This window comes from Apteryx rowi, unplaced genomic scaffold (assembly GCF_003343035.1).
Source record: "Apteryx rowi isolate R43461 unplaced genomic scaffold, aptRow1 scaffold_66, whole genome shotgun sequence".
Lineage (NCBI taxonomy): Eukaryota > Metazoa > Chordata > Aves > Apterygiformes > Apterygidae > Apteryx > Apteryx rowi.
Window position 1 is genome coordinate 2,511,253 of NW_020450938.1, and position 24,176 is coordinate 2,535,428.

Consider the following 24,176-nt stretch of genomic DNA (forward strand, 5'->3'; position numbering starts at 1 on the left):
CTCAGGGAGCTTACTGTGATTGTGACAAGAGCAGGAAGATTTCATTATGTGGGATGCAGGCATCTGTAGAAGTTATGGAAACATCTGTCAGTATCTGATGATTCCACGATGGTTTAACCTAGCCCAGTGGGTTCCTCAAGTGTGGTTTACCAGATATGATCAGTTTCTAGATCCAGACTCCCAAGAAATGGGTGTTTTATGGGCAGAGTGTCTGTTTGAGATCATGCTTACTTCATTTTAGACTGTACTGAATGGTCCATCTGTGTCCAAATTTCTCCTTTCTATCTTTAGGCACATAAACAGAGACATTTTGGGGGAATATATCACCACAGGGGAGAGACAGGGAATTCCCAAAGGCAGTTCAGATCTCAGAAGGACTCTGCTGTTTTTCAGCTGTGCCTGACTCTCTCTATTGGCTCAATGCCGAGAGTCGGGCATCTGGGTCCCTTGCTCAATTAAATGAGGTGCAGTGGAAGAATAAATAACTGTCCTAAATGTCTGCAGATAAAGGCTATTCTGAGAGCTACATGGTATCAAACAGACAGCAGAGGGCACTGAAGAGATGGTTTATGCATGGAACTGAAAATCATACCTAGAGGAGYTTGTTTAATAGCTGGCACAGAAATACTGACAGTACATAGCATGGAGCAAACAAATGGTAGTTTCTGTCCTGTCATGCTGGGACTCAGAAGCTTCCTGACAGAAAACAAGAGTATAGCAAAGGGAGTGGGATCTTGTGGACAGAGTGATTCCCCTCTGACCACAGTTTGCATAGCAGGCTAATGTTTTCACCCCTAGATTCTTCAAGTAAGGCTGGAGCATTTAAACTGAGATACATCAGCTCATATCTGCTGCAGAGAAGAGCAGACTTGTTTTCTGCCTTCCCGTCCCCTGCATTTTACCCTGCTTATTGTTTATTACTGCCAGGCTGTTCAGACAGGGGAGCAGCATGAGAACACTCAATACATCACCTGAAGGCAAAGCACTTGCTATAGCTCAGATCAGCCGTTAAAATTGTTTAAGCTAACCCTGCTGCTCTCCTTGGCAGTGACTGGTGTGTGCTTACATATTCTGTTATGATAGGTAATTCCCTCTGAGAGGGAGGCAGTGGCAAGCAGCTAGAGGCAAGGCAGTAACCTCTTCCAGCTGCTCAGCCAGTTGCTGTAAGGTGATGTCTGTCCATGCCCTAAGTATTTCTTCCTGTATTTAACAGCAGGCCTTAGTTAGTAAGCCAGGAGATCAAGGTGATGTTCTTGGCTGTGCTACAGGCTTTATTGCCTGTTTCTGGAACTCCAGATCTGTAAAATATGGGGATTAGAAGCAAAGCTTCATTCATTAGCATTTAAAACCCCTTTTAAATTCTTGGATGGAAGCACAGGAGCAAAATCAACTGTTGCTATCATAGCTTACACACAAAGAGGAACCTGTCATTATAAGACATTGCACTATCTCAAGTGTGGCTACTAACCTGCATTAGATTACATCCATGTGGGCAGGAGCAGAGAAATTTGTGTGCCTTCCACCCCTACTCTAAGCCAGCTCTGGCCCAGACACAGTTAGTGCCCTGGCTAGTTTACCCTCTCCCCTCTGCTAAACTTGTTATCTAAGGCACAGTGCTGTGCTGATGCAGCTATGCAGTATCACATATGACTGGATATGGTTTCACCTCTGGCATCAGTACCTGTTTAAGGAGTCCCTGGGCTTCCTCGTCCAGCATACTTGCTCCCACACTTCACAGAACAACCCTGTCATTTGGGCTGACAGCTATTTCTGTAGCTACCCTGGGAACTAGATCAGTAACTTGGTCTAGATTTAAAACACATGCCACATGTTTTTTCCTTTTGTTGCATTTTTTAAGCACTTTTGACTGGGCAGTCACTGCAGCATGAAGATGGGAATGAATGCCAGCAAGGAGGCAGGGCACAGGCTCCTTAAGCTTGTATTGTCATCAGAATCCTTAATCTTGAACTCAGTACCCCTGTGTGTGAGCCTGGAGTAGGTGGGCTCATCTGTACCCATCAGTTTTGTCATTCTCTGAGTTGCCTCGATGCTTGGGATACTTTTTAATTTCTAAAGCATGGAAATGTTGTATCTACATCTGCTAAGGATCATGTTTTATTATCTGACACTCTGAGTGGTGAAGAGTATACCTCCAAATACTTTGAATTTTCTGCCCATTTTAGGCATATAAGCTAGGACACGATTATTAGTAGCATTGCTAGGGTTTTTATTTAAAAAAACTTTAAAAAGCATTAAAACTTTTCACGGTTCTGTCCCCAGTACACAAACTAAATAACATAAGAACAATTTGTGTTCAAAAGGCAAAACAAATTGCTTTTTGTTCATATTTAAATGCAAATTTTTATTACAGTGGTAGCAATCAAAAGGGTATTTTGGAGCCTCAAAACGGAGATTAAACCATGATTCCTGTGGGCCTTAAGTACAAAGTTCAATTTAATATGTTTAAGAGGCCAGAGGTATTCTTCAAAGCCATCTCTAGTGTCCTGAGGCTGATTTGCTTGGACTGTCTGTGGAGTGGATGGAGAGAGATGATCACCTTGAATAGTGATTCTGAGTAGGAGCCCAGTTTAGCTATTCTGATCTGTCCTGTAGGAGAGCCTTTCTCTCCACTGGAGAAGGAAGAGTCAAGAAGCTAGAGCTAAAGCTGGAAAAATAGCCCTTCTGAGTCATTCACAGACCAGGAGATGCTGAAGTTTTCCCTAAATTAAAAAAAAAAAAAAAAAAAAAAGGTAATGACTGCATTTACAAGGTAATTGTATCCTGAATGAAATGAACTGAGATATGGAGAAGCACAAAAGATAAGTACCCTGTTAATATGAAACCCTTCTGTATTGCTTTTCTTGGGAGGGAGAGAAATAGCAAAGACCAAATGATCTGTGAATCTTCTATAGGAAGGTTAGATTTAAAAAGCACCTCAAACCCTAACATCAAAGCAGAATAGGAAACAAAAGCAGGACATTTGGGGCCTTGTCACGCTGCTCTGCTCAGCTTTTTCCCTAAGCAGTTTTTATTGTTTCCCCTTCCCTTCCCTTCCCTTACAGGTCAGCAAGACCTTTCTCCCCAGAAAGCAGTAGCTTTGCATATGTCAGGGTTTGAGCTAAGCTGAGGCATAGGATCTGTATTCCTCCCAGAACAAACAGGCAATGCAAAGAAAATAGTGAAAAAGTCTTCTATTGGCCTGTAGAAGAAAATGATTGGAATGAATCAGTATTTTTTTAAATCGCTGATACATTTAGCTGCTTTGTTTTCCTTGTGTTTAGATATTTTTCCTTGTCTTTCATACATGTCTTTTTGTATCTTATTTGAGCAATAGATAATGAGAAATTGAAGCTGGCAAATAGCTTGAAAATTTTCTGGGGGCACAACATAGAAAATTCTCTCTCTTGCTCTTTCACTCTGTTTGTGTACGTGTGGATATGTAAATCAAAATAACAATGTAGTGATTATGCAAATCTATGAATTGATTGCCTGACAATCAGCAATGCCCCCTGAGTATTTAAATTAATTTATTATAAATTTGAAGAAATTAAATATATATATATATAAAAATAAAATTTATTATAAATTTGAAGAAATTCTTGTGTGTATATATATATATATATACACACACACACACACATATCAGACATCCACAGCTACATGCCCTAATTGCTGTTTGGTCTTCTTTGGCTGAAAGAGTTCAGTTTTGAAATTTGAAGAGACTAGAGGTCTTTCAGAGGCAATATTTAGTGATAATGCATGGACAAGTGAGGAAGAAGGTAGGAAAAGTGAGGTAAGAATTCTAGGAAATTAATGTAGAACCCAAAGGGAATGTAGGAAAATAGCCATTCATAAATAAAAACTTGGATTATTATACTACCAAAATAAGTATAGACTAGTGATGGGTGATATATTGCATACAATGTTTGTTAATACCACAGGTTCAAATGACAGCTTGTATCACATACTACTACAATTTAGCATGCATTTGAAGTCCCAGAGCAGCAGCTGATCTACTCTGTAAAAGTTGCCCCTGGATTCAGGCAACTTTTAAGTAGCAGAGTGATTGTCTTTTCTGCTGGCACCTCTGCTGGCATTTGACACTGGATTGAGGCGAATCCTCCTGCTGCAGGTCCTCTTGCCCCTTCCACAGGAGAACACCAGTGGGCCGCCCAGGCAGCCACAGCTGCTGCACTTATTGGGGAAGGCTAGAGGCGGCTTTCGAGTTGGGGAACAGCTGGTGACTTCCCTGCCCCGTTGGTCATCTGCTGTGGGTGGACTGGACAGGCAGCTGGCAGTTCCCCTCTCTCATCTTATCCTCCCCTCTTCTCCCCATCCAGTGTTTGTTCCTCCTTATAGTCACACTATGTTCTTCTGAGTCTCTCACCATATTTTTCAGACTGATGTAACATAATCACCACCCTTAAGTGATCTTGCAGTATATTTCTTTTGGTATTACTATTGTGAGAAATTTAAGTGGTATCACTATTAGTATTATAGAGAATGTAAGAGCACTAAATTCTGACTTGGCTTGTGGAAGGGACTCCCATATATGTATAAGCAGGGATGGAAAAAGCACTTTCCTAGCACCTTTTGTTGTGGGTAAATGCAAGCAGTCTTGAAACGAGTTCAAACCACAGAAGTGAAAAATCCTGTTTTATAATAAAGATATGTAAGTGTGCATGGGCATCAGAGCTTTAAGACAACTACAGTCTTGTGGCTATGTTTCTAGAACTGCTTGGCAGGAAGCCACATAGCCTAGTATTAGGAGGTGCTGTGTATCCTGAGCTGTTCTGCATTTCTGGCGCTTGCTAGGCACTGTGAATGAATTTTTCAAAAGTATCTAAATAATATAGGGGAATTTGGGAAATTAGGCACTTCTGAGTGTCATTTTATTTAAAAAAATCAGTTAAATTGGGGTGCAGACTTCTAAGTCATTTAACAGTTCTTATGTCTACTGCCAAATTTTCAATTTCTACCTCAAACAGTTAATGACTTGTACTTCCTTAGAATATTTGTTAAAAGCATATTTTTTCAGTTCCTTTGTATTTGAAAAGAGCAAGGCTGCTATTGTTCAGACTTTCAACATATATTTTCCCTCAGGCTCAGCCTACAAAAGTCAGCCTAAAAGGCAGAGGTTTGAGACAGTTACAGCTAGCTGCACAGAAGCCTTTTAGCATGGAAGTGCTGAGGTGACCTTAACCTCAGTAATCTTTGGTCTTACTGCCAAGGTAGCGGAAGCATGAGTTTGTTGAAAAATGAAGCCAGATGAACCCTATGTGGCTAAAGAGTTATATTGAAAATATAATGGATGAGATACATGATATTATTTATATAAATATTCAATTAAAGTAAGAGAAAACTTAGGAAGCACATTCTAAAAATTCTCTGATACCTCTTTTTTCACCTTAGAAATTGTTGATGGCAATGTGAAAATGACGTTGGGTATGATCTGGACTATTATCCTTCGTTTTGCTATTCAGGATATTTCAGTGGAAGGTAAGAGTAATGCAACTGTCTTAAGTGATTAGGAAAAATATATCAATTGGAATAAACACTTAAAAATTAACAAATTACTTTACAGTTTTATTGACTATTGCACACTAACCTTTGCTTAAAGATTTTTTTAATGTGAATTGTGCAAAAGTGAGATAAGCATTATAAAAATTAATTACTTTTTAACAGAAAAAGATACTGCAAGTTCCCTGCCTCGTGACAAAATCAATTTCTGAAAGGAAAAAGTAATTACTCTCCTTATACTGACAGAGACATTGAGCCAACTTTCTAAATGGGGAGATTCTGGGCCTATGTCTCAGAGAGAGAGAGAGAGAGAGAGAGAGAGAAAGAAAGAGAAACAGCGCGACTGTGTTTCTGCGCTTCAGGGGCCCAAAACTATGCTGTAGTCTGTACTGTGGTCCTATTTCCAACTTTTCTAGTCCTGCTCATTTATCTTCTTTTTTGAAGAAGATATTATCTGATTATATCCCTCTTCCTATTTATCTATTACTTAGTTTTTTCCACTTCTTCAGAAATTTTTGTTTTTTTAACTTTCACTTATAACTGGCTCCAAAAAGTGTGTCATAGTTAAAATACTCTTTAAATCAGGTCTATGTTGTGAAAAGTCTTAGAATTCTAGAAACTAATTTCAATTTTCAATGAAAGTAAAGTCAATTCAAGCTTTGTGTGCTGTCTTGCCCATAATTCTTGGGACATAAATTGTGGACCTAGTGGTCTATTTGATCTTTGCAGTCCTTTACTCATGCATTCAGATGGTCACAGGGTGCAGATAATGGAGGTATTTCTTTGGCATTTATACCTCTCCATAAACAAATGGACTGAGACCACAAGCCTATTTCAAGTAGGCACCAACATAATCTTTTACGCCTAATTCTATTACATTTGTTTGAGGTATTTTGCTTCAGGTATACATTCTGCTGTCCAACTAATAGAATTTCTTAAACTTCTAATATCACAGAATTACTGTGCAGGCTGAGATTCCAGTCTCTTCCAAATGATCTGACCTCTGTGTCCACACAGAACCCCATTAGTCCATTTGCATGAGTATCTTTTAGGATTAGATGTTCTTATGCTGACCAGTTTTAGATGGTTGACCTCATTTAAGATAACAAGATATGAATTACTTGAGCACTTCTTACATTTTTCCTTTTTTTACTCCCTGGTGTCTTTTACAGAGACCTCTGCCAAAGAAGGGCTGCTGCTGTGGTGTCAAAGAAAAACTGCTCCTTACAGAAATGTGAATATTCAGAACTTCCATCTTAGGTAAACTTCCATTATTTCAAGAGCAATAAAAGCAATCTAAAATATTTTGGGTCAATTTTTTCCGACAGTTGTTTAGGTATATCTGAGAGCAACATTTCACTCTTCACTGTTAACCTAAGCTTTCCTTCAAATTCTCATGCTCTGTTTTCAGAGTCTTACTTTGCCTAGCCTTCTGGATTATTTACCATGGCTTCTGTAGTTACTATTTAAAAGAAAAAAATCCCCACTCACACAGAACGAACATATTACATTATTAGAGGCCCAGGTATATGGGAATGTCTGAGTACCACAGCATAGTAACTTAGCAAATGCCACTCCAAATGACTGTAATGTAGATGTAGACTGTTCTCGGCAAAATATCAATCTGATGAACATGCAAATATCCCATTACAACAAATCAGTCTTTTTGATTTTGTAACATAGACAGAAATAGGAAGCCCCAACCCCCTTATAGCATTTCCAGCAAAAGCTCTGTATTATAGTGTTTTGAGTTCATTCTTAATGTGCAGCAGCTGAAGATTATTCTCCATGTAGTGATAGAGATGATATAATTCACACATCCATACACAGATAAAAAGAATTTGTTTGACTTACAGTCACTGTAGAGCCATTAAGAGATCCAAAATTTGTTATGTGGTATTTTCCTTGAATATATAGAAATGTATTTCAGCAGAGCTTTATACAGACACAGGGAACACTGTAAATTACAAGATCAGAATCTTAGTATTTTAACATATATATGCTGGCTCTGATATACTGTATGGGGAAAATATTTTGAACAGAACAATCTTTATTAATGCTTGGAAAGCTTACCTTAAGTTTTAATCAGCTCTTACAGAACTGCTTTACAAAGAGATGTGCCAGACCATCTTAGCCAATACCTTTTCATTTAAGGAAAATGCTTTTTGATAGTTTGGTGCTCATTTTGATTGCATTTTACCTTCTAGATTTTATATTATATCATGTATGTATATTCTGCTTAGTTATATTACATTTTTATTGGAGATGATCTGTTATCTGAATGATCTACCCAGAAGTATAATTGACAGGGAGTCTAACAATCTAACACATTTAGTATCACACAGTTAATGCACAGGATAAGACCCCACGCCCACAGTCCCAATGATCTACTTGCATAAAGTATCTTTCAGAATAAATGCTTCTGGCTGAAAGGGACCTCTCATAATCTTTACAAACAGATGTTATTCATAGCTCCTTTTATGGCCTATTATTGGCTCCAAAGTTGGTGGGTACTAAGACTTGAAGTCGTATTGAAGTATCAGAGCTCAGTAGTACCGAGGATCTGACCTGTCATATGTGTGAAGTGTTTTAAATAACCTAAGCTAATTTACAATTTCATAATTCTGTGTGCACAACATGGTTGTGTAATTAAAATTGTCTGAAATAAGTGACACAAGAAAAGTCAATTGTACAAGCAAGTTCAAGTAATTGCAGCTTTTCTTCTCCCTTTATTGTTTCACAAGAATGCTATAAGTGTTATAGGGTATTATGCACTTTCATTGATGAACATATACTCTGAACTGTCCTGGAACATTGCAGAAATTAAACAGTTGAAATCAGGGATTGTTTTACATAATGTACACTAACTAGAAAGTATTATGGAGTGCTTAGGTACATATGGACTATCTGTAGGAGGAGGAGTACAGTAACAGAAAACAAGGGGTGAGAGATGACGGAACATAGTTATCAGGATTTGACAGGAGTGTTCCTGCTTGTTTTTAAGCCTTGAGCAAGGAGCAAACTGTAAAATGCCATGATTTTATTAACTATTTTTTTTCCATTCTATTTTTTCTTGTAAAGCTGGAAAGATGGCCTTGGATTATGTGCACTTATCCACAGACACCGACCTGATCTTATTGACTACTCCAAGCTAAATAAGGTCATCAGTCTGGGCGGTACAGCATGCTGTTCTGCATGCTCACTTCCTGTTTGCTTAGCATGTTTGCTAAAAGACAAGCTGAGGGGTGCATACTAATTCTGACTGGCTTTCTAAGCTCCCTCCAGAAACAAACAGTTATTTGGAGAAGGGGACCCCTTGACTCTCCCGTGTCCTTTTCTCCTTGCCACTACAATGGCTTCAGGATTTAATTGCAGTTAACCTGGTCCTTAGCTGCCAGGCAGTTGATGAAGTCTTTTATGCTACACAATATTGATATTAAATCAAATACATTGGAATTCTCCATTCACAGCTGATAATACTGTTTTATGTCTAGTGTAAATGACTATGTAGATTGCAAAACAGTAAAGTAGCAGGCTCATTGTGGTGATTAATCCTAAGATTCCTCAGAACAAACACTGCCCTTGGTAATCAGGAGTATGCAATAAATTACTAGGTTTATACATTAAATTCACAATGAAAATATTCATCACTTTTTACTTTTGTTTTTCATTATACTTCTACCTGTACCCCAGACAAGTGCAAACAAAACCGATACACTAACTTCCTTAGGTAGTACCACATGGGGATTACAGAACCATTGTATTACCATGGCACATTGTATTACTTATGGCACAATGTACAGATCATGATCTCAGTTCTGAGAGATACCTTTGGCTTGAGAGGGAGGAATGAGGAATGAGTAATAATCTCAGAATTTCTCAGTTCCATTACTGAAGAATAAAACCAGAAAATAAAGTGAAATGTTGTAATTTCATATTAGCTCTCACTACATGAATCCCATTTTCTGTTCTCTGGAATTAGAATGTATCTTGAAGTCTCCCCTAAACACCAGTAAAGCAGAAAGTTTAATCATGGTTTTAATTTGCTCAATGCTACTTTTCATTGGTGAGAGTGGTAAATCATAGACTACATTTTACATTCCCTTCTCTTCCATGGCAAATCGATTTTTACCAGTGGAATTGACTGTTATCAGAAAGCCTTTGAGAAGGGAGAAAAATGACAGAATGAAATGAAACGATCTGAAAACCTTGTCTGCTTTATATATATATAAAATTTATGCTGGAGCCTCCAAGGTGGACAGTGATGAAAATCAAATGAATTTACTCCTAAACACATAGGAGTTTAATTTAAGCGGTTGTGAAGTCTTCATTTGGAGCTTATTCTTTCTTGTTTTACTGAGGGAAGTAGAAGAAGTAGTTTTTGGCTCTTCAACCTTCTGCAGCCATGGTGTACAGTTTGGATAGTCCCTCCATGCTCTTAGTGCAGTGACCCCAACTACAAATCTGAAGTGAAGGACAAAATATTAGCCATCAACACTCGGTTGGTCTCTTATTCAATATATATTCCGTCCTATGGCCAAAGAGAGCCATGGAGTATATAAGATACCTGTCTCTTTGTGTGAATATGCTCAAGCATGGCACAAACAGAAATCAATTTGTTTGAGTTTGTGCTTTGAAAAGTGGTACACAGTACTAAAAAACTTCACAGTAAAACCATCCTATTTATGTGTGCTGAAAAAAATGGAATAGAACGTAAGCAGATCTGCTTCAGCATCACTATTTCCCTCTTAGAGATTTCCAAAATAAAAGCAGGTCAGGTTTCAAACTGAGGCTGAGCTGTGGCACGTAAAGCACATGCGGGAAAGATCCTAAAATAGATCTTGCTTTTCTGGCTTGGCTGTGTTTGATTGACTATTCATTTTGATTGTATTAACAACTGTTTTCGTGTCTTGTTTCTTAGTTTGCTATCTTCTGCACACTGTCTTTTCTTCTTCTCACCACTGTGTTTTGTGTGAACCTGTAGCTGGAAAGATGGCCTTGCTTTCAATGCCCTTATCCATAGATACAGGCCTGATCTTCTTGACTATGACAAGTTAGATGAGGTATTTCTTTAGCAGTAGCAGAGAATTTTAATTACTGTGGCTTATAGTTTTGTTTAAAAGGATGGGTGATGGAGATCTCCAATTATTCAGAAGCTGGTGTGATTTTAATCAAATCCTTTGCCTGTGTAACGCTGCTTACTCATGGACTTAATACCAACCACACAAATAGGAGGTGCCCATCACTCATCTGTGAGCAAAGTGTTTTAACCTAGTCAATAGGTCTCACTTAGATTTAGTGCTTTTGCCTATTTAATTTCAGTAGGATTTTTTGTAGAGACATTTAGTAAATGTTGTATTAGACATGTATAATAGCAAAAATAAGTTTATATTGTCCCCACTTTAAGTTCCTCTCATTTTAAATGATGCATAAAACTGCCAAATGATGATAGAATGAGAATTTATGGTTAGAGACTTTGTATTCTATTATACCCAAATTGTTAGGTCTCAAAATGCAAACTCTTCTTCATAACACATTTTATTGAACATGCAGCTTTTAAAGGAAAAGCTAGCTAGTATGGTATGTTTATAAAAAGATATGCTATGGGCATTACTACTTATGATCTGAAAATCTATGTATAAGCTACAGTAAACTGATACGGATACCAAGTATATGTACGTGCATGAAGAATAGACTTCTGTGAAACTTAAATCATTGCTCTAATTCCATAGTAAGTAGTCTTACTAAGTTCACTGTAAAGCAACAACAAGAATGCTCAAGACAAGATCCTCCTGTAGGAAGTGTTTGTATTCAAATGGAGGCCTGGGAAGTTCCATACAGAAAACCTGTTAACCTTTTTCTGGTTCCCATCCAGATTCCCATCCAGGTTCTCTAACTTTGCTCTTCTGTGTCCTGTTTTCCTCAGCTCTCTTTGTAGACATTGGCATTGTTCAGAGAGGCCGTGTTCATTTAGCAGTTTGTGAATACTTGAAAATAATAATAGCATTAATGGCATGAACTGCCATTTCATGTAGGGTGTTTTACTCTTCTTCAAAAACTAAAGACTCTAAATCTATATGGAAAGTTTGCCTTAAGAGCAACCCAAATCTGACACGCTCTTTCCCTGTCAGCAGTAGCTGTCTGTAATGTAAGACATGAAATGTGTGCTGTTTGCCTGAGTTGTGCTCACTGCTCCCTTTCCTTTTCCTTCAAAAACCAAAATCAAACCCTCCAAACCAGAGGGAGTTCTTGTTTTTCAACAACTCTAAAATTCAAGTTATAGATATTCTGTAGATTTGGTTGTCCAAGCCAAAAATGGGAAGTTTTCCTCCTTCTGAATAACTGTTTTTCTGTCTGTGCTTGCTTGTTCTCATGCATGCCCCTGACCAGCAGAGAACTGTTAGCTCAGTAGAATTCATATCACTGTAAAATAGTGTATATACAAAAACATGCAGGACCAATTCTGGAACAATCCAGCAAAGCTTACTGGACCAGTGGCCTTGACTCAGAATTAACCCTGTATGAGTGTACACTGCATGTGTTATCTATGTCCTCCACCCGAATAAATTTGCAGTAGAGGCCTAGTGGCACATAGTATCTTAATGATTTCTTTTGAAAGTACAGCAGTAGATGGACCAAAAGTTCATATACCTGCACTCTGCTTTTTGAAAACAGCAGTTGTGATTCCAGTTTACAGTTGGGAAAAGCCTATGCTTTGTATCAGGCTGTGTAAGTTTTCATGTACCTACTGTAGTGGTCTTGCTTTAAGCAAAACCTCTGTGTTGGACTAGTTATATTCTCTTCTTTAATGCAGGATGACCCCATAGGAAATATCAATCTTGCCATGGAAATTGCTGAAAAGCATTTGGATATCCCTAAGATGCTGGATGCAGAAGGTAAGAGCTATAAGTTACCTAAATTTCTGTCATTCATAACACTTTTTCAGGAGACACTAAACTTCTATTGCTTTGTATCTAGCAAATTTTCAACATTTCTTATTACATGAATCGTCATGGAACAATCTCACCCTTCTGTGTCTTTTTCAAACAATCTTTTCCTTCCTGTTGCCCATATACTGGATAATTCCACTTACTTTTTGCTTCATTCCTTATTCTTTGTTATTGTTTATATTTGTTATAGCACTTTGGGTCCTAACCTTAGCACATGGCCCCACTGTGGCAGTTCAGGTACAAATGCAAGATCAAAAGCTATCATTGCCTTGAAGAACTTAAAATCTAAGCCTAATAAAGGGAAATGCAGCTGTTAGCAGCTTAAAGCATATTCACTTTTTTAATGTTGAAATGAAGGAATTGGAAAGAGAAATAGTAGTACAGACCTTCCAGAATATGCTACTAATAACATGCCTTCTATGAGAGAGAACTAGGTTGAGGGAAGTATTTTTTTCATTTTGTTTTAATTGTAAACCTCTTGCAGTGATCAGTTTTATCAAATAATTTCATGTTTGGTTCCTCCAATAATCTTTAGAGTTTGTCTAAAAATAACAGGGAAATATTAATTAAAATTTCCTTAACTTCTTCAAGGTAGACAATCATTTGAAATCCAGGCAAGAATGATACCAAAATACTGGAACTGGCCTACATTAGTGCAAAGCATTCTTCTCTTAAGTATGCAAACTCTGGTCTGGTGACTTGTCAGTAGAGCAGTGATAAGAGAGGAATTATCCAAAGCATTCAAACTCACCTTGTCTGCTCCCCTTGAAGACTTTGGTAGGAAAGTTAGGCCACCATAGGATGCTTTTGAAAATCCAGGTTGTAATCTCTTCAGTGAAGAGGTTTCTTGGTTTCACTTCCATGCTTCAAGGTAATCATTTTCATTTTGGAACTGTGATTCCACTTTCAAGCACCACTTAATTGTTTTACTCTAAAATACTATGCAAGGATTTAACAGATGTGCTACCTCCTTACCATTGGACAGCTCCTGCTATCATTCTCCTTTCCTTCATTTTTTCTCTTCACATACAATTCAAGAAACCTTTTTTTCACCAGATTTCATGCATATTGTAGCCTTTACCTTACTATCCTCTATCCTGGCAAGTTTTAGGGGGGAATGAAATCTTGCTTCTTCTGACAGTCTCTAAGTATTTGCCATCAATTTTTAATGTAATTGTAATCTCAGTAGAGACTTTTCAAGAGTTTATTCACAACTATGTGAAGTAGATGCAAAATCAGTAAATACTTTGGCTCTGAAGTTAGAAGATCTCACTATTAATATTAGAAATTGTCACCTCATCCCTGGGTCTTTTCACACCAACATCTTCCCACTCCTATATTGGCAGGAATCTTTGCAGTTGGCACTGCATCCTTCGTCACACACTCATAATTGGTGTAAAACCACCTTTTTCTGCTTTGTCTGTTGAAGTATTAAAAGGATCCATTTTTACCATTGCACCCACACTTCAATCACGCCCTCTCTATACTCTTAATCTTTCCTCTCAGAATAGGGACAAAACTATCAACCAGACAAGCCAAACTTTCTATGATTCATGCTATTACCTAAAAAGACAATCTGGCTAAAGGATTGGAAAACTGTTACTATCCAAGCTTTTCTTAGCACAAAATTTATTCCTGGACTGCAGGAGTGCATGTTCTTAAGGTTTCCAATATATGTCATTTCTCTGTCAGTCACAGGGACCCTGTGCTAATATGCACCATATGCACTCCTATTTTGTGACTGTCAGTAGCCATGTTTAACTCTGGAATAATTCTAGTGATGTAGATAAAGTTGCTCTGGAGTGACAGTGAAACTGAACCCAGTAGATCTGCCAGCCATGCCATCTGCTCTGGAAGTTTCCACAAAACCAGAATGTAGCAATACCCTTCTGTACAGTCTCTGTCTTCAGATGCTTTAACATTTCAAGGAGAGATATATCTTTTCCATTTATTGATTCTTAAAGCTTAGGCAGCTTTGCACTGATATCAGTAAACAAGTAAACAAATGCAAGCTGAATGATGGTATATTTATTTCTAATCCTTGCAGCACTGAGGTGGCATCATCATCATAATCTGATGGAAGTACCTTGTTGTTAGAATTTCTGAGCAGTTAACCCTCTTCTCTCTACACAGATGTAGTAAACACTGCCAGACCTGATGAAAGAGCCATTATGACTTATGTTTCCTGTTACTACCATGCATTTGCTGGTGCTCAGAAGGTGAGGTTGTAGAAGATGCATCAGATCTCACCCTTCACCTTCTGTGTTGTTGTTTCTTTCAGCAGTTTTCCTATTCTGATCTTTTTCTCACTAGTTTCTAGGATAGCATCTTAGAATTGAGCTTATTTCCTGTTGCCTGATTTTCTCTGTGAGCAACTGTCTGGTAGAGCCAGTAGTATTCTACTCATCTGTCTGTAGAAGCAAACCTTCCTGTTTCACCTTCTGTATATATTTACTAATAATATCCAGTAGGTTTTCAACAGTTGGCTACTGAACTGGATAGAGGACATTATTCTCCTAAATAGAACTTTCGTGCATTGATTTGAAGCACCTTTAAAAATGCAAGATGAAAATAAGCTCACAGAGAAAAAACAATTTCAATAGTAGAATGCCATCTTTCTCTCCCTGCTGGATATTATTCCTGCTACAGATGTCAAAATCATCATAACAGATGCTCAGAAAATGAACCATTCTCTTATGTTTTCAGGATTGTTTTAAAAATGTAAAATGCTTAATGGTAAGTACAAACAGCAACATAAAACATTGCTAATATGCAAAGTAGACACAGAAACATATTCAGACTTCTCAGAGGAGCTCTGGAATCATGTCCTAATGAAAAGGAGCACAAGTAAAGAAAGCAAGGCAGTTTACAGAATTAGACATACTTCAGATATTAGTAAAATCAAGAGCACTGATACACAGCGCTAAAATTGTAACTAATCCACATGCAACTTCCAGAGAACATCTTCCCAGATCAAAATGTAGCCTGTTTTTCCTATGCCTTAGTCAAAAAACCATACTCTAAATCACCGGAGATATGGGTGCCATGCAACAACCAGTAGTCATGCTTACTCCTGTGTACAACCCATAGTTCTGTGAACAATTCTGAGGCAGATAGTCCTGGTGAAATTAAGGGTATTCCCTCTGTTCTGCATGATCAGGCCCATTAAAAAAATTCCACCTTTTTGTAACAGCTCATTCCGAATTTCTAGGGTACATTTTTTTTCTGCCAGCACCAGTCAATCTAACGATTTATTACATCTTTGTGTAGTTTCTAGAGTACAGAGCTATCTATGGGCAATAAAACAATCAGAATGACAACTATATTGTGCTTTTATTTATTCAACCTGTTTTCTACTCCTCGATTTTTTTGTTTTGTTTTCATTTCTCCCTCCCCCTTGTAGATATTGTGAACACTCCTAAACCTGATGAGAGAGCTATCATGACATATGTGTCCTGCTTCTACCATGCTTTTGCTGGAGCAGAGCAGGTATTATTCATCTGTCCCTTCAGGTTGCTGTGTTTTTGATTGGTTGTTTCACATTTCCACTAGCTTATTGAAAAACCCTAATTTAGTACTTTGTGGTTTTAATTAACAATTGCAAGTACTTGTTTTTAACCAGCACTTGAATCTGATTTAGTTAAAGGTTGTGTAGCAAGTTGAAAGTTTTTATTCCAATGGGCATTACTGCTTCCTATCAGAATTTTTAATTTTGGGTGTCCTTATTTGGTAATTGCAAAGGCTATTTCAGGAAAATTGTATTTGAAGATGCTGTGTTTGTTGCTGCATCAAAAAATGTTCTTGTCGTGCTTTTTCTGCATAGAAGAATGTTTGACCTTTGGAGAGTGAGACTATACTAGCCTTACTCCTGCTGAGTAATAGTTTAGGACTAGATTTTCAAAGATGCCTAAAGATACAGAGAGACACGTAAAATGTCTAAACAGTGTTGGTGTCTGTTTCCCAATGAAACCAACAGAACTATTTGTGGAGTAAAGAGCTAGTACAAGTATCAAGAGCACCAGGAGCAAATCTGTCTTACTGGATGGGTTTCTCACTAAAAAAGTCACATTTCCCTCTCTGCTACTCCGTATATTTGTAATCTACAAATGGACACAACCCAAATTATGTGAAAATAAAAATGCCTTAAAGTAACTGATATTTTGCCTCCATGCTCGAGATTTAATTTCCTTTCCCATCTGGTAGGCCTCCTACACCTTACCACAGCACAGCTACATATTGTTGTACCCTCTTGCTTCTGGGTATGCAGGTTCTCCTTTGCCTCAAGGAGCTATATTAGTGCTGTTAATTTTTGTTATTAATGCAGAAGAGAGATTCCAAATATCCTCTGTAACACAGAAGTCTACACAGATTTTTTTTTATTCCACTGGATTTATTCCAGACTCACATTTGTATGAAAGTATAGATCTGTGATGTCAAACTATTAGTGTCAGTTTTAAACATGGCAGAGCAACAGTGCTTTTGCAAATAAATTTGGCAGGAGGCACAAAAAGGGTTGCTGTCAGTGGCTGAGCTGCATACATCCTCAAGGGTATATGTGCATGKGATGTGCAGATATGGAATGGTATGGGACTCCTAAATCACACGGGGTGTCTTTCCAGTGTGGGTAACAAACCTAATGTTTCTCGTGTGATTAAAAAAAAATAACCTAATAAGATAACTTGAAGAATGTCCTAAGCTGCTTTGAAAATGATTTATCAGACAACTATAATGGTAGTGTGAAATTCCCTCTTATACAACAAAGTGACTTCTGTGCCGATCTGTGCCTCATTCAGGCCATTGGAATTAGTCAGTACAGACTTTGCCCCAACAGCTCTAAGGTGGGTAAAGGTATGTTTGAGTGACTTACGAGCACGGATCAACAACTGTAAAACAGTGTAACTTTTATTTGCAGCAGCCACATTCTGTCTCTTTCTCCAAGCCTGTACCAGTTTCAGAATGTGATTATGAATATGTCTTATTTATTTGCTGTGTTTTATAGGCTGAGACTGCAGCTAACCGGATCTGTAAGGTGCTTGCTGTGAATCAAGAAAATGAGAGGTTGATGGAAGAATATGAGAGATTAGCAAGTGAGGTAAAGACAGCTGTGTCTGTAACACAGTGATAGTTATGTTAATGAAACATGCAAGCGGAAAGATTCATGCCCTGTCTGCAAGACCGCAAAGTGAAAATACTCTGAAGGTGAATCTCGCAGTGGTAGGATGAAAAACTCAGTTGCCCAAGACACCAAGGTTCAGGTCACTCCTTTGTCATAAACTTTTTGGTGTGACCTCCAGCAGGTCACTCAATCTCTTTAGTGTGCCAGCAGGGGTGTTTTTTGAAGACTGTCCTGGGTCTACCCCAAGACCAGGCTCAGTGACCTGGGTCACTTGACCAGTATCTATCCTGATCTCATAACTATGACTGCTTGAGACATCAAGACCAACAATTTTGAATGCGGCCAGTTATTTAGCTAAAGACAGCTTACATGTGTGTTCAGCTCTTTCTAGAAATCAGGGCATTTCTAGAAATATCTTAATTCTAGGCATACCTTAATTTGGGCAAATTAGGAAAAAAAATTAAGGTATCCCATATTATTGTTCACTTTTGAAAATCTTGTGCTGCCAGTATGGCATTGATACTAACTGAAGGCAATAAAAATAAGATGGAGCAAAAATGTTTGAGGTTTGTGCATTCAATATTATCTTCATTGTTTGCTCTTTCATTGCCTGTATTTCAATTGTTCGTGTGGGTTTGACAGCTTTTAGAATGGATTCGCCGGACAATTCCCTGGCTGGAAAACAGGACCCCAGAAAAAACAATGCAGGCCATGCAGAAGAAATTAGAGGATTTCCGGGACTACCGCCGCAAACACAAACCCCCCAAAGTCCAGGAAAAATGTCAGTTGGAGATCAATTTCAACACCTTGCAGACAAAACTGAGGATCAGCAATCGGCCAGCTTTCATGCCGTCAGAGGGAAAAATGGTTTCAGTAAGTAAAAGAGGGATCAATATTCCCTTCTCCTTTAAATCAATATTCTCATGAAAATTTCAATAGGAAGGATGGAATTGCCATTCTAAATCATCTTCAAAAACTTCATTTTGTTGCACTTTATCAGACCATTCTTTCTACACATTCCCTTTCATTTTAGAATCTTGCTTCCCTTCAGCATGCTCCTGCCTCTTTTAAGGCTTTCTCTGATAGCAAATTGTCTTGCCACATGACAAAATACAGACCCTCCTTTGGGAGTGTTATCAATACTTCTCTATCAGGGAGGGCAAGTGCTGTTGTTTATTTAAGAAAAACTCACACTAGTTTCCGTGAAGTTTTGGTCATCAGACTTACAGAAACAAACATGGATCTATATATCTTTCTGCCTTTTTCTACTTTTTAAAATTCCATTTGATCTTTACTTATGTCTCTGAAGATGAGAACAGTCTGTACCAAGAATTCTCATCTGTTGCTAAATATTGTGACTTGAGTGTGGGTCAAAACACTTCCTGTGAAATATAGCAAACCTGTTCTAATATTGCATTTTGGTTGCTCAGATTTGATAAATAGACAGTTACACTACCTGAAAACGATGACTACCATTATTCACTCCCCATACTCAAAAAACAAGGTGCCTGTCAGTTCAGTTTGCTACTGATGTCTTTGAGTTTCTGTGGAATCTCATAAAACATTATGTGCACCACAGAAAGTGAAATGAATTTGTATTCCAGATAAAACAAACACTAAATCCCACTTAATACTAATTGTTTTGTTATTTTCAACTTCTGAGAGCAAAACACATTTATTCTGATAACAGACATGCACTTCATAAAAGAACGTGCACTTTGTAAAATGGGAAGTAAAAGCAATATTTCATGAAGACCCTGAACAGATAGGTGCACTTGGAGGCTGTTTCTATAAGGGTTCACTTCATGTGTGCTAATACCTGAACCTACACACCTGAATAGGATGCTCCATTTTGAGCAGGAGTTTGTACTACAGGACTTCCAGAGGTGCCTCAGAACCAACATTTCTATGATTCTGTGATTTAAAAAAAATATGGACATAACTTCCATTTTGGAACAATATTATGAATGAATAACAAATTTGCAAATTTGGATAAAAAGAGATTATAATTTCATCCCCTGTCTTCCATGTATTCTCCTCACAGGATATTGCTGGTGCTTGGCAAAGACTTGAGCAAGCTGAGAAAGGCTATGAAGAGTGGCTGCTGAATGAAATACGAAGACTGGAAAGACTTGAACACTTGGCTGAGAAATTTAGGCAGAAGGCTTCCACTCATGAACACTGGGCATATGGTGAGCATAGGGGGCTTTTAACATTTTTAATGTTTTAATGTTCAAAGCTGAACTGTCGATGCTGCATATTTGCCAGCCAGAAACTAACTAGTAAGCACTTTGGACAGTTTTAGAAAACTCAAATAATAACAGATGAAATTTCAGGTTTTGTTGGCTACAGTCATGATCCTAACTTGTAGCTGTGTTGCTAATTAAATTTAACTGTAAAAATCATAATCTTTTTCATAGAGGTAATGGCTAATAATGGAGTCTGTGGTTGGTTAAACATTAAATTGTTAACAGAGTGTTTTGAGTTRACTATCATTTGGTCATTGTGATGGTTTTGAATAGTCTACATAAACTGCATGATAACCGACTCATTTCTGCTGTGCTCCATACCCTGGATTACAGCCCAGTTATAGTCCTGTATTTTAATGGTAGCCTAACCTTATGTGTACTTATAACAGGTTCAGGACTGCATATTTTACAGCACTGGCAGAAAGTGTGTTGGGGACCATAAAACATAGATCTGTTCTATTATCCTATTGTTTGCCATGACAACAGTTTTCCCACTTCTGCCATGCTCCCAATCTTAGCTTTTGCCATCTAGAATCTTTTCACACTGTGCAAGTAAACCATAGAGTCCATCCCATAACACAGTTGTTGGAAGCATACAAGGCAGTAAGTGGCTGCCAAGCAGATACTAGAAGTGAAACTACAGTGCTTTTCATCCCCGAGAGCCTATTTTCTGAGCATATACTACTCATGGTGATATGTTTTGACTGTTATGCAGGGAAAACCTCACAAAAGCTGGTACATAGCAAGTGAAACAATAGTTCTTTCTGGCTTTAGAATCCGCAGATCTGTGTAATGCCATGTGGCAAGCTGCAGTTGAAGGGGCTTTCTCTATAGATTCAGTCATCCAACACAGGACTTACTGAGGAGTAATGGCTCAGTTTCTCATTTCCTCTGTTTACTTCTCTAGTCCTTTGTAACTAGGTTGGCATTTTCCACTTAAAATTCAATAACTGATGCAAAAGACAACCACACCTCTCAATCTTAACTTTTTGGGGGAAGTGCTGAAAGGAATAATGAATTGAAGGCACAACATGAAAAAGAATAATAGATCATTAATAAGAGTGGAGCTGAGCATAGCAGTGTGATTTCAGGTTTCATAAATCAGGAATACACTACAAAAGACTTACCAGAATAGCTTAGAGTTCCAGTTTTTGCCAATACACCATTTTTATGCCAGTATGCCACTCTCTCAAGCAGTGTAATACTAGCTATTTGAGGCCGGTTTAACCAGCCTGTGCAAGAATAATGGAATTATTGAAAGGTCTTTGAAAAATATGTATTCCTAACCAAAACTGTTGCACTGACAATTAGCCACTGGTTTCAGTGGGGTCAGGATTTCATCACAGTGTGATACTGACCATGCCTCAGTTACAAGAATTGTCTAAATTTGCAATTGTTCTAATTAATAAATTAGTAAAAAAATTACTAATGTTTTAATTTTCTCTTTCAGGCAAAGAGCAGATCTTACTTCAGAAGGATTATGAATCTGCTTCTCTGACAGAAGTTCGCGCTATGTTGAGGAAACATGAAGCTTTTGAGAGTGATTTGGCTGCTCACCAGGACAGGGTGGAACAGATCGCTGCCATTGCCCAGGAGCTGAAGTATGTTCCATTTAAAGGCTTGCAGCTGCTGACATTTAACTTTGTGATAAACTCTTTCCAGTGAATTCGATAGTGTCATAGGTACCAATGTAAAAATTCCAGAGATAGCTTCATAAGTATATTATCTGAGCTGGTCACTGAGACCTTCCCCTCCTCTCCTCTCGACCCCCAGTCAAATATAGATATTAAACTGACCACAATTACTCAGAAAAAAAAAATTCTAAATTGACTTAACAGTGAGCTTTTAGTATTAGATCTACTGAGGAGTAAACTGTGTGTTGTGATGGGGATGCTGGAGGTGTTTATTTCTCAGTTCATATGGTCTGCTGAGAGGCACTGGCTATGAGTTGTTCGCCTTAGAAAACAATTTCACGTGACCTAGACAAATTACAGATCAAGCATTTTCACTTTAAAATCAAGTATTTTCCCACAAGTATATAGGTCATTTCCAAAGGTTCACATCCCCAGATTATCCTCTCTATAGTTAGTGGGCCATGCACTACACTTTTATTCTCCAATAACAAGAATCCAAAGATTTTATTGTCTCTAATATACTTACTTTCGCAATCTCTTCCTTTGATTTTGGGAATTGCTGTTGTCTTCCTTTTACAGAAAGGGCAGTGGGGCATGTGGAGCCTAAATGACTTGCTCAGGGTTACACAAACCAGCTGTAGGAGAGCACAAATTTTCACCCACAGCTCTAGCAATTTAGTCATAGGACCAACACTTGCTCATTCAACATGCTATATCCAAAGAAAGCACATTTGATTTTATAATCTACTCTAGTTGATTGTGTTGTTTTTGTCCTGCAAATCAGTGGCACTACTCCTGATCTTAACATTTGGCAGATACTTAAATTCATTGCTCACCTGCAGTATAAATCTGCAGTATAAATCCATAACGCTAAGAGAAACAAATGTGTGTTAGTGATCAAAACAGGAGCCAACATAAAGGTACTCAGATTCCTACCCCTGGCTTCCTGCATCAACTCTCCAGGTTTCAGCTTCTTGACTTCTTAAATGGGCGAAACAGTTACTACTCAAAAGGAAGTGTTAAAAAACATTCTCTTTTCACTTGGTAAAGGACTATAACTCATAAACAGCTCCAAATTCATTAACAATTTAAAAATCAAAGACCTATCTAAAAAGGTAGTTCATACCTGATAGCAGCAGAAACTATGTCATTAAAATGGATCTGGAAGAAAAATTCTCTGTTTTTCAAGTGTATTTAAAGGAGGCTAAGTAGAGCACAGTGGGCAGAGTAAGTACCTTTTTTTTTAGTTAGTATGAAAGAAGTTTGAAAGATTCAGACTATGCAGATTTCATTGACTGCTTCAGCTTGTGAAACACCTTGTGTCTCAGCCTGACCTATAGGCCTCTCTGGTGTGGAGTTACTGCTCCTCTTTATATTACGGAAAGTTTCTGAAATACCTAATCATTGTTAATTCAGCTTCAGCTTTGCAAGTCATGGGAAACCTTGAATATGTAGTATACATAGTACAGCAACTGCTACCAGCTTTTTAAACTCTGTGTCCTTTACCTCTGGTGAGGCCAGTGAACACTGTATCCTGTTTCAGGGTTTTCTCTTCTCTGTTGTTTCTGTGATTTGCTGTGTGAAACTAAACAACTTATTTGTGGCCTGGGTTGCAAAGGTGCTGAAGATCCATTGCCTATAGAGATGTTCTCCTTCACTTCTCTGTTCATCCGTACAATGGGGCTATCAGAGCCTGATTTTTCACTAAGGCTCAGCAGCTCGGGCTTATGCCCTTGGAGAACACTGAATGAAACGTAGAATAAAGGCCAAGTTTTATTATTAGCTACAAGCAAGTGGGCAGCTTCTATTTAAATGTTGTTTTTAATTATTTATCCACAGTTTCTCACACCACCATTAAAATTATGGAGGAAAATGCTAGTTCCTTTGTCCAATCATATTTTTTAGAAAGACTGAGCTATGATCTAAATGCTGAGAAATGTGCGTTAGTGCCTGATTCAAAGCCCATTGAAGTCAATGTCAGGTGTCTTTTTGTTGATTTCTTTGGTCACTGGATCGGGCCCTTACAGAAGTCATCATCGTCTGTGTCTAAATTCCAAGTCAGTACACCTCCATACCTTTTCTTTTAGTCATTTCTTGGCTGTCTGATGTTGCTACTTTGAAGGTGAACAATTGCTGTGTGACCTTGAACTGTACCAGTTACAGTTCACTGTCTGCTCTGATATTTTTTGCTGCAGCAGCTGAGTCCACTGTGAGCTAAAGGTTAACGTTGTTAAAAGCTTGTTGACTGATGCTCTTTCGATAGAGGATCTGTGTGTGTGTGCACACAGGTCATTCCAGCCTGGATGCTGCTATAAGATCGTTGTGTGCCAGCCTGTATAGACTTGGAAATCCTTGGCTGTGTGACATGATAAGGCTTGGATGGGGCCATATACAAAACTGGAAGAAGAGTGAGAGATTTCTAAAATGGGATTTACCATTTATAATGTAGCAAATGCTAAATAGAACTGGAGTGAGATGTACTACAAGGAGCTATATTAATTTATGGTCCTGTGTGCTCATTCCAATGTTTTTAATCATCAAGACAAAATTTATTGAATGTAGTTTCTTGCACATTCATCACTTTTACTATAGCAAGTTATTTTCAGCCAAGATGACTGCTATGTGAGACTATAACATAGACTGATCAGGAGAGCCCTTTTGCTTTTGGAAACCTGGACTCAAATTGTGCTTATGTGCATGATTAACA

The 24,176-nt window shown here is 38.1% G+C and overlaps 1 protein-coding gene across 6 annotated transcripts in view; it reads left to right on the forward strand.

Moving 5' to 3' along the window:
- Window positions 1-24,176, forward strand: part of ACTN2 (actinin alpha 2) — a 71,689-nt gene that overhangs the window by 29,355 nt on the left and 18,158 nt on the right. For 3 of the 6 annotated variants that reach the window (XM_026085071.1, XM_026085068.1, XM_026085067.1), the window contains exons 4-12: window positions 5,413-5,499; window positions 6,693-6,780; window positions 8,602-8,680; window positions 12,335-12,416; window positions 14,604-14,689; window positions 17,470-17,562; window positions 18,229-18,459; window positions 19,631-19,778; window positions 21,286-21,436. In XM_026085071.1, coding sequence (XP_025940856.1) covers window positions 5,413-5,499; window positions 6,693-6,780; window positions 8,602-8,680; window positions 12,335-12,416; window positions 14,604-14,689; window positions 17,470-17,562; window positions 18,229-18,459; window positions 19,631-19,778; window positions 21,286-21,436 — 1,045 coding nt within the window. Of the gene's footprint in view, window positions 1-5,412; window positions 5,500-6,692; window positions 6,781-8,601; window positions 8,681-10,504; window positions 10,584-12,334; window positions 12,417-14,603; window positions 14,690-15,873; window positions 15,960-17,469; window positions 17,563-18,228; window positions 18,460-19,630; window positions 19,779-21,285; window positions 21,437-24,176 lie in introns of all 6 variants that reach the window. The other 3 variants (XM_026085070.1, XM_026085069.1, XM_026085066.1) reach the window with 2 other exon arrangements.